This window comes from Siniperca chuatsi, linkage group LG1 (assembly GCF_020085105.1).
Source record: "Siniperca chuatsi isolate FFG_IHB_CAS linkage group LG1, ASM2008510v1, whole genome shotgun sequence".
NCBI classification, from domain to species: Eukaryota; Metazoa; Chordata; class Actinopteri; order Centrarchiformes; family Sinipercidae; genus Siniperca; species Siniperca chuatsi.
Window position 1 is genome coordinate 16753253 of NC_058042.1, and position 11455 is coordinate 16764707.

General features: G+C 38.1%; 1 protein-coding gene across 1 annotated transcript in view; it reads right to left on the reverse strand.

Moving 5' to 3' along the window:
- Window positions 1-11047, reverse strand: part of arntl1b (aryl hydrocarbon receptor nuclear translocator-like 1b) — a 23766-nt gene extending 12719 nt beyond the window's left edge. The window contains 2 exon segments of the mRNA XM_044198772.1: window positions 3602-3645; window positions 11018-11047. Coding sequence (XP_044054707.1) covers window positions 3602-3645; window positions 11018-11047 — 74 coding nt within the window.
- Between the last annotated feature and the right edge of the window lie 408 nt (window positions 11048-11455).

An 11455-nucleotide genomic window follows, 5' to 3' on the forward strand; every position in this document is an offset into this window, starting at 1 on the left:
GTTTAAGCCAAACCACTTACAAAGCAAACTTCTTTTTTATTTAGCTGAGTCAGAACTTCACAAGATAAATGAATATGAACAGTGACAACAAAATGTTGGATCTTAGACAGGGCAACCTGCTGAATAGCTTTGAATTGTATCTGCAGTAAGTAAGACCTTGGGAAGCGCATTTTTATATCACAATCAAGCAGTGGTATAAAAGGGGTGTTGTCTTTTAGCTACAAGGCAAACACATAAAAATGTGGTTTTAAATATAAACAATAGATTCAGAAGTGAGTTGTAAAACTAATTGTTTGGCTTTTTGGCTGTTTTCACCCTTTTTGAACAGCTGGGCGAGGACAGGTTGTGGTGTCTTCTAATTTAATATAATTCAGGCAGAGAGATGTGAACATGCAACATTATACCTTATTTAACTCCAACCCAGTCCAACCATCTGCTCTTTTTGCGGGATAAAGTGTCAGAGTAGCACATATTAACATGTGTAAAATCAAATGAAAAGTGTGTGGCCTGTTTTAATGCAGCGTTTTCTGAAGCCTAAAATAAAAATCTTCACACTCACATGTTGTTATTTATAGTGTTTCCCACAATAAATTGCAAGGTGGTGGCATCACTGTTGTTTGCTTTCACATGCTCCTGCTATATCAGTTCAGATTCGCTCAGCAGATCAAACCTGGAAATAGTATGAGAGCAGAGCAAATTTAGATACAAAAACGGAATAGCCTAAGGTTCACTCAGCTTTTCATCATCTTTAAAGCCATACACAAAATAGTAATGAATACTTATGCAGGCTCACAATGCAAAATGCTATTGGCCAAATAAAACAATAGTCATGTAGGACAAGTTAAAAACGAGTTAAAATATCACCTTTAGCGAAGCTGCTTGATAACCTGTTGTGTTTGAGGCAGAACTTTAAAACATTGAAAATTACACTTTTGCACATAACACTTGAACACTCTGGCTGAGCCATATTCATCTCATTCAAATATGAAATAAACAACCCATTGCCATAATTAAAAAATATCTGAAAGTATTACTGTACGTCATTGGCAACTGAATTTGTTGTATTCTGTATTCTTCACGATTTCTTCACTGGAAGTGTCCAAAAGACTTTGTCTCTTGCCATCCACTTGACTGATACTTAGTACTTTTAGATATCCTATGACCTGGATGACTGATCATCTTTATAGACATACTGTATGTGAAAACATGTATGCAGCTGTATCAGATTTTATCTTGTGTATCACAATGACCAAACCAGGCATCTTGCAGAATTGTGACATAGTTTTTATATATATGTATTCAGCTTTCCAGTCAGCCTGCTGTAACCAAAACATTACAAGAAGCAATTTGTATTCTTGCTAAAAAAAAAACACCTAAAAAAAACATAGCAACACAATGTGAAACCAGAGAAGAGGCAACAACGAAAAAGGTCAAGTGTCTAAGTCAGACAAAAGTAATCTGAGACTAAATGTGCTAATGGGCAGATTTGTGTCTGTCGAGTGTACCATATCCGAACACCCATCAAATTAAAGGCTTGATACTCTGCTACAGGCGAATATAACCGTGTAAATGAGATTATAGTGTCAGAGTTTTAAACAGCATCATGTGTATTTCAGCTGACTGGCATGTGTGTGTATAATTATTGCCTCAGTCTCACACAGAGAAACTTTAAAGAAATTAATTTGTACTCTTGCTAAGAGTGTAAATTCATCATGCAATTACGGGCTGAGCTACATAAAATGAAGAGACAACATACTGTGTTGGTTCTATATATAGATTTCAGTGCCATTTGCGGTTGCATAAGCTTTTACAAGGTAAATTGTAACATTTCGTTTGAAATTCCAAAGCTGCATATGTAAAATATTCCTTTGGTGCAAACTCTCTGTCCAGCCTCAAAAAGACTGCTTGATTGTAATGAACCCAGTGCAACCACTCCATCTGTCAGGAGTGAGTCATGAGGCAAAAAACAAAAAACCCACAGGATAACTTTTGGCATGTCGGGGTTGGGACGTTTTGGTTTCATGGAGAAATTTGGCTCAAAAAGACTTTCTCTGACAACTGGGATCAAATTATGACTAAACTCTGTTACTGTCTGTCCAAGTCACGCTGGTGAAAACTGTGTGGTTGTTGAGTCAAAGAGATGAATTACATGATTTATCTGATAAAAAACTAGTCAAAACAAAATTTTATGACTAAATGCTTTTGTCCACAGCTAAATTCTTGTAGTCTTCTCACTATTTCCTTTTTTATCATCTGACTTGACACATTTAATCTGTACTTTCTGCAGTAGTAGGCCTATTTGTTATAATGTGTTCTTTTAAATTAATCAATGTTTATTTAATGTATCAACATACAGCTTTAAAACATGACTGATAATGTACTGTGTTGTTCCAAAGCATGATTTCTTCAGTACTTCTGCACAAGTGTCCTGTCTTTCAGAAGGCTGTCGTACCTTCAGACAGCCAGACAGAAGAAGCAGCCAGTGATCACCTGTCAGGTAACATAAATGCCTGGTTAAATCACTTTTAACACCCGGTAAACCACTATTACTTTCATCAGGTGGATTAATAGACAGCCTAACCTGCTGTGGTACAAATCATAAGCTCCTATTAATGTCTGCTATTGGGTGTAACTGATAGTGTTCAAATAGCATGGCTGTGTTAATTTGCTGCAGTGAAGGACAGAATAACATGCATTTGAGTCATTCTGTCAAATCTGTGCTCATCATTCCTAATGCAGGATAATCCTATGTAACATGATAGTTTGGCCTGTCACGTGACTGTCTTACATTGTACATTTATGACCTCTGGGTTGGTACCAATGGGGCCCTCTGACAACAAGCTTGGACCCCCTTGTAGGCCCCTTAAAATGCAGTGGTGTTTTGTCAAGCAAGCAATGGTCTCTCTTACCGTTTAAACTGACTATTATTGTTAAATTAAAAAAGATTGAATCACTCTCTTTGTCACATTACAAGACCCTTTATTTCATTGTCACTGCCATCTTCTTCCCAGCTTTCATTGAGTTTCTTCAAATGAGTGAAACAGCGCCCCTCTGGATTGTAATGGCTGGTCAATGTCAGCCGGTCCGTGTGGTGACAGAGGGTGTTGCAGGTGTATTGTCGAGACAGTCATGTCGAGGCTACCAAGGTGAATCCAGGTGAAACTGATCAAACAGTAATTATCAAACTGTCAGACGTGGTCTCTGTCATGCTACTGAATGGACAGGCTTCTGGAAATGAAACTGTCAGGGGAACTGTCGCACTTTGGCCTCGCAGAAACTGAATTTATAGAGTTAATATCAACATAATTTAGTTAAATGAAACAAGCTAGCTTGTTTTCCAGTGTTGCTAATGATATCGTTCCCATTGTTTTGAAAGACTAATTAGCTAGCAAAGATGGAGGGAGGAGATGAGGAGTTTTGTGAACAAACAAAATGACCATCATAGCAAGAAATTTATTGGGATTTATATGCCAGGATATGGACAAGTTCACCTCCATGAAGAAGAGGAAAGTGGCATCAAATAAGGTGAGTCAGATAGCTACACCTTCTTTCTCTCATATATAAAGTTAAAGGGGCAGTGTGATCATTTAACATTACTCATCCTTGTTTTGTTTTCAAGCTGTGCTGTATAATGAGCTTTAGTAACTAACTAGAATACTGACGGGCTTGTAGGCTGTTTTTAGTATGTCTATAGATAAATAATAATAATAATAAAAACTTTATTTATAGAGCACTTATCAAAACAAAGTGCTTCACAGAGAGAGAAATAAAATACCACAGTGAATGATAAAATATTAAATAAATAAAATACATAAAAACCAATAAAAGACAGCTCAGGTAAGATCAGGATATGCTTTCCAATAAAAATTTGTTTTGAGAAGAGACTTAAAAGAAGACACTGACTCAGACAACCTAATGTCTACGGGTGAAGTTGTTCCAGAGCCTCGGGGCCCTGGTGACAAAAGCTCTGTCCCCCTTAGTTTTCATCCTGGACTCAGGAACAGACAGAAGACCCCTGCCTGAAGATCTTAAACTACGTAAAGGTTCATAAGGGATTAAAATGTCTAAAATATAATCTGGAGCCAGGCCATGAAGAGCCTTAAAAGTAATCAACAGGATCTTAAAATCAAGCCTAAAACAAACAGGGAGCCAATGTAAAGACGCTAAAACAGGTGTAATGTGGTTGTACCTCTTGGTCCTGGTCAAAAGCCGAGCAGCTAAGTCCTGTACAATCTGCAGTTGTTTCAGAGTTTTTTGATTAAGACAAGTGAACAGGCTGTTACAATAATCGAGACATGAGGAGATAAAAGGATGTACAACAGTTTCTACATCACTAAGATTTAAAATAGATCAGATTTTTGCAATATTTCTGAGGTGATAAAAACATGATTGGACAAGCTTAGTGATATGTTGTTCAAAACATAAATTTCTATCAAACAGGACACCAAGATTTCTTGCAACAGGTTTGATATGTTGTGACAGGTAGCCAGTAGATGGCAGTATTTGTTTAGTGATATGTTGGGGCCCAATAACAAGGATTCAGTTTTATTTGAGTTGAGCTGAAGAAGATTTATCGACATCCAATTTTTTATGTCAGAAAGGCAGTCCTGCAGAGAACTTAGCATACTTAGGTCAGTGGGGTTGACAGGGAGGTACAACTGAGTGTCATCCGCATAACAATGAAAAGAAATCCCATGACATCACCCAAGGGGGAAGCATGTATAAGGAGAACAGTATTGGTCTCAGAATTGAACCTTCTGGGACTGATAAGAGTGTATAAGTCATACATCTGATACATGCATTGATCACTGTTAAACTTTCAAGCCTGTGAATGTTTTTAGGGTTTAATCTTGTTAGTATTCAGTACTGATCTGTGCATGTATTAGAGTAAAGGCTTAGTAGCAGTAGTTTGGACCCAAATAAAAATTAGATATTTCAGAACACGTACAATAGATGACATGAATGCCAGTCTGAAAATCAGAATCAGAAATGAAGAACCTCCATGAATACAATTTGAAAGAAAACACAAAATTCTGTTTTTATTTCTCATTAAGTTTCTCCGTTCAGCACCATTTTTAGAGTCTAGTTTAGTTTGTGTTTCGGTTCCCACAGATGTCCAGATGACTGGTTTCCACGACAACACTCCTTTTCACCTCAAAATAGGCCCCCTTTTTATCTTATTAGGGAGGTTTGCACTTGAGTGTCAAGAGTGCTCTCCTGCCTGCACGTATTGATCTGGCAGAAATTCCTTATTTGTAGACTGAGTAGTAGTGAATGAGGAGCAGTCTTCCAGGGTTTCTTCAGATTTTGTCCTTGGAGCAACAATCTTGGCCAAAGCTTAATTTTAAGTTTTATTGTGATTTTTCTTTTTTATGTTTCTGAAAGTGATCCTATAAGGACATGGGTATGACCTTTTTTCATATTCAAACAAATAATAAGGAGTGGCCTCAGGAAAAGAGGAAATCTAAGAGATTGGCTGCTGTTCTGTGTTCACAGCTGTATTTTGGCTGTTGAGCGAGATTTCATCAGAGAGCGAGTGGAGTCATCACTTCAAAGTCTGAACATATGATCTTTGATAATGCGTCTTTGATCAGCATCATTTCTGGGGTTATTTGCTGAGTGACCTAAAATGGGAAAAGCCAAACTGCTGTATGAGTATGGTTCTGTAGCTGGCGTGGCTCCTAAGATAGAGTAAAATTATTTCTGTGTGTCGGAATTGCTTCTCTATCTTTGGAATGGTGTCCAACAGCATAAAACTCACCTGGGAAATGGTTTGGGTAAGAGAGGAGAGGCCTTTGAAAGAAAATTGATTGCACTTTGAAGTCTTATTCAGTAAGGCTCCATCTATCGCTCTGGACTATAGAGGCCACCGACACAAGGTTTTAAAAATTATTTTGCTTTTTAAGCTATACATTCATTATTCTCTAGCTTTTTACTTACAGTGCTTTGCTGCCTTTTAAAAAGGGCTAGAATTTCACTTCAGGAGTACATTATAGGTACAAAGTTAGTGAGCATGCCGACTGAAACCGCCCTGGGTTAAAACAACGCTGTGTTGGTGGGGGCATATTGTTTGAAGTACTGGTGGGACAATGAAATCTGATCCAGGGAGTCCAGTTTGAGTAATAGATTCATGAGTTTGAAGGCTCATCAGACTATTATGACGCAGAATTTTACAACTATGGAAAGTTATCACGATGGAAATCATTTTATCTGTCAAACAGTAGAAATACTGTTTACCTACCAGGAAGATGTGCTTGCATGTATTTTACTGCCCAACACAGCGCCTTGACCATCCAGAAGAAGTTGCATTGTGTTCTGGCAAAAGTTGAACCAGGTTCAACAACCCTGTGTGTTTTTTGCTGGAGCCCTCTGCGTCTGCACCCCAGCTGCAGTCCCATTCAAAGGAAGGAGGGGCAGTGTTTTTTCATGCAGTGCTGTTTTCTCTCTCAGCACAGCCTTAATTGAATCTTCATGAACAAGTTAAAAATGAAGCTTTGTTTATTTTAGCATGTGGTTTGTTAATGGGAATGTTCGGTGCTGCTGTTCGTGTGGCAATGCATGGAGACCTTACAGCATACAACACCCTTCTTACACCCTCTACTGTCCAAGCTCAGCCTTCAGTAGATTAAACATGGTGTCAAAATCAGCCGAAACAGTCAAAGTCCAGAAAAACACTATCTGTCATTGATTCAAATGCCTGAAACGACCTATGTTTATGTTGGCTGAAAGTGTCTGACATGGACACCAGAGACCGTGGTTCACATCCCGTCTACCGAGAGTCAGCATTGGTTTATTATTTTCCTAACCCTAACATGAGTTGTTTTTAATGATTGAATGTGTTGTTTTTGAGGGCAGTGACAGGTATATAGATATACGTAGTTGAACAATCAGGAATTTGGAAAACACATATTCAGACTTAGACCTTCAGAGTTCTGATGAGCTGTGCAGTTGATGTGTTGTTGTAAACGTGACCTATCGAGGTCAGATATAACCACTCGGCGTCAAGCTGTGTCTACTCTGTTTAATTCTACTGATAAGTCAAATATAAATAAACTCTCCAGCACCATCTCCTCCTTCCTCTGTGCTGTTAAAATGACAAAAGAAAGACATAATTTTTACTGTTTTAATTTGAACTTGTTGGTTTAAGAATTAACATTCCAACATGACTATCTCATGAAACTAGTACGTGTTTAATAAGAAGATAAAAACAGTTTTCATAACTAAGTTCTTAGTTACATAAACACAAGTGGTCATAAGTTGTCAAGAGTACGTTTGTGCAATTTAAGAAGCAAACTTTAAAAAAAAAAAAAAGCTCATATACTCAATTTTCATGTCTCGCTTTGCACAACAGAGTACTGAAAGTTTCTGTTGTGGCAGCTAAATTATCTCTAACTTATCTTGATCAAACTGATTGGGTTGCATTGAATGATTCCTGAGAATAACAATCCAAAATAAATCAAGCCATGTATGTGTTATTGTTATATAGATGAAATTCAGACATTTTCTGTCATGGAGGTATCTCGGTAATTTTAGATTCTAAAACTGCAAATACCATAATACCAATCAAGTTGCAAACCATTTAAAATATGTGGCTTATGTCTTTTTTAATGAGAAACCAGCAGCTCCATCTTCTATTATCTAATTCATCCAGGAGGAGCGGGGCTCCATGATTATGAGGAGAGGCTAAGAACATGCACATGTGTTCATTATACCCCATAATAATAGACAAAAGGCCTCCAGCCTCCCAGACATGCAATATACATTTTAGATATGACCCACTGCTGTTAAAGAGCTTTCAGTCCTCCTCTCCAAAGACAGAGAGTGTTTCTGCACGACTGAACTCTGTTGTGGGATCCTGTCAGCTGTTTCCAAATGCAAATCAGCATGTTATTCAGGCCCAGACCATCTGTGGAGCACCGCCAATCACAGCATAATAATTGTTGCCTCTACTACCTTACTGAGGCAGTGAGCACAAAATAAATTCAACAAAACTCAAGAAAAATACTTCATCATCAAGTCAGAGGGAAAATTACTTTGTTTTACCATCTTTTGAGAGCTTTTACCCTCTTAGCAGTGCTTAAATTCTGTATAATTACATATAATTCACATGTAGATACAGTTATTTTTTAAGTTCTATTTTTTTACATCATCACTATGATAATTAATGTTATGTTTGAACTTAAACCTGATTTTACAAATAAATGTCAGAAGAGCATTTGGACCAAATATATAGTTTCTGCTGTCTCCACCAAGTTAATGAGCATTTTCTTCACAGGGGAAAAAAGGGACTGGAGCACACTGATTTGCAGCCTTTAATTGTGCAAACAGACTAACGGTTCAACACTACTGTGTCTTCATCAGAGTCAAAATGGACAAAGACATGAGGCAAACACATATAGTACACATAACCTACAGTAGAACAGATGTGCAGTTGTCATTGGATAACTGGTTGAAAAAGATTTCAAATCTATTGGATAATGGATTCAAGGGTAATTGCCATAGTCAGTGTTAAAGTGCCACAACCCATGCATCATAATCACATCAGAATCAAACAAACACAGATATATCTTAAAGTTACAAAGATAGAACTACAGGAAGTACAAGTACTGCATCCATCAAGAGTAATGAATTATGACAAATTCAATTCTTCATTTGGGCTAAAAGGCTCCACTGTGTTAAGAGTGTGATACATCAGCCAATGAAAAAGCAGCATGTAGCAGGTGGAAGCCAGAGCTTCATTCATGTTATTTCATGTTTATTATTATGATAGTCACGTATTTGCCTCCTACAAATACCACAAAGAAGACTGAGCCTGTAGTTAGGTAGAAACTTGTAGTTCTGAAACTTAAGTATATATAACTTTTTTTATAGCAAAAGGTGTTTGTTTTTGTATTTCGGATTTTTTTTTTTTTTAAACCCAGAATGTAATATGGCATTAAATGGGTTTAGTTTTGACATATAATATTATTGTATGCAATTTAAGCAATAAAAATGCTGATTTTTCTAAAAAGGAAACCAATTAGTTGTTCATTTTAAGAGACCTGTCTTATTTTCTCTTTTGCATATACTATTGCTCTTTCAATAAAGCAAAAGTATGTATTTTCCGATTAATCAATGGGATAATCGGTAAAATACTCGATTACTAAAATAATCGATAGCTGCTATGCCACATCAAAACACCTGCAGTGAAAAAGATCTATTAAGGTTTTTGCAGGGAGTTTTCCAATGATTGCATAAGCAGATTTAGCACCGTATGTAATGTTTCTGTTGCATCCTCATTGTGATCCCCCCCAATTTGTCATATCTTGCCCAAAGAAGCTTTCTGAGATTTGAAACCTTTTGTATTGACAATCTGAATGATAGTGTGCACAAAAGAACATACAATATCAGTTAAAATGTTAAATGTACCTCAGATGAAATGTGCGCATTAACAACTGCTCCTGTCATTATGTTTAAATACCCCTTGCATTGAACAGGTGAAAATTAGAAACTTGCCACATCCTGTTACTGTTTTGATTCTATTTCAGTGTGTTTCGAAAGGAGAAATGGTGTGACCCACAAAGGTACTGCAACACAATCCATTCCCATTGTATGTGAAACCAAACTTTCCCATTAGGTGATGGGGGGGGGGGGGTTACAGCAATTGTTCTGGAGAAAAGATCTTGTGATTTTTGCCTAGAGCAGAATGCATTCACTTTTATGTAGAGGAAGATAATTCAGTGAATTTCAGAAACACCCAGACGTCTTCATGACTTTTTCTGTAATTGATACACCAAGCACACCCATGAAATCCTCTGTATGCACGATAAGAGAATATCTGTGTGTTGTTTGAGGAGATAACTGAGCCAACATGCAGAACTGTAATATACTTAAAGCTCTCTTTTCTTAACTTATGGGTGTGGCATCTTTTGCCACAGACTACCTGAAGCTGTTGAACACGTATAAGATGTAATGAGGTGTATGATTCCACTAAACCGTGAAACACTTTATTTAAAACTGAATACAGTTCCACCAAGAAAAGCCAGGCAAGGAGCCATGGAGAGCCAAGAGGGAGTGTAACGAGAGCTCCTGTAGCAAACTGAATACCCACCAACCAGACTTCTCTGCCTTTCTAGGTTCTTTTTGTTAAAGCAGCTTTATATTAGCCATGCTAGCTGCATGGCATCTAATGGTGGGTTCGTCCACCACTTTGATCCAGACTAAAATATCTCGACAACTGTTGGATGGATTGCCAAGAAATTTTGTTCAGGCATTCATGGTCCCTTCAGGAAGAATCTTGATGACTTTGTTGATCGCCTGACTTTTCCTTTAACACCACCAACAGTTTGGCATTTTAGATTCAAAAGGAAATGTCAACAACAGTTTGATGCCATGACAGTTGTTCCCCTGAATTGTAATAACTTTGGTGATCCCCTGACTTTTCTTCTTTCAGGTCACAATTTAAATTTGTACAATATACTAACAAACTAATGACATTCCAGCCTCAGCTGTACTTTGAATTTAGTGAGAATTAGCAAATGTCAGTATGCTAACACACTAAGCTATGATGTTGAACATGGTCAACATTATACCTGCTAAACATCATGTTAGCGTGATGTCGACTATGTTAGCGTACTAAAGCTAACATTTAGCTCAAAGCACTGCTGTCCCTAATTACAGCCTCACAGAGCTGCTAGCATGGCTGAAGACTTATATATTCACACTACAAATGACAAAGCTACAAAACGGCAAAGCATGGCCAGCTACATTTACTGTGTCACCACTGAAGTGTTGCTCAAGCACTCGTTGACATAGTTATGTTGTCATGGGCTTGTGTGTGTCTGCGAACATGGATTGTCAGTTGAGAGCACTTGTAGAGATAGCTATCGTTTACATGTGTTGGAAGTGGGACAGAGGACATCATTACTGGGTCCATCTAATCCTGCACGACCGCCAACAGTCAACAAGGAGAGTACCATCGCCTAGTGCAAGAGTTGCGACTGAACCAAGATCATTTCCAGCACTACTTTAGGCTGACCGTCATGCTCTCCATGGTAGGGCCCCGCATTGCGAAGGTAGATACCAGGCTGCTGTGTGTTATATCATAGGGCTATTCTCCACTCTGTATAAACTCAATATAATCGAACCAAAGGCTCTTAAGAGCCACCCTCTTTCCAGTGAAATATGCTATTCCTTAATTCCAAGTACTTGCAGCATGCCAAGGATTTGTCACATAAAAGGTGTTTAGGGGGGTAGAGCCGTCGTCTAGTAATCTGAAGGTTCCTGGTTTGATCCCCGGCTCCTCCACAGAGAGTGTTGAAGTGTTCCTGAGCAAGACACTGACCCCCTAACCGCTCCTGATGAGCAGGTTGGCACCTTACACGGCAGCCTCGGCCATCAGTGTTGAATGTGTGTGCGAATGGGTGAATGTTGGCATATGTTGTAAAGCGCTTTGAGTGGTCGGTAGACTAGAAAA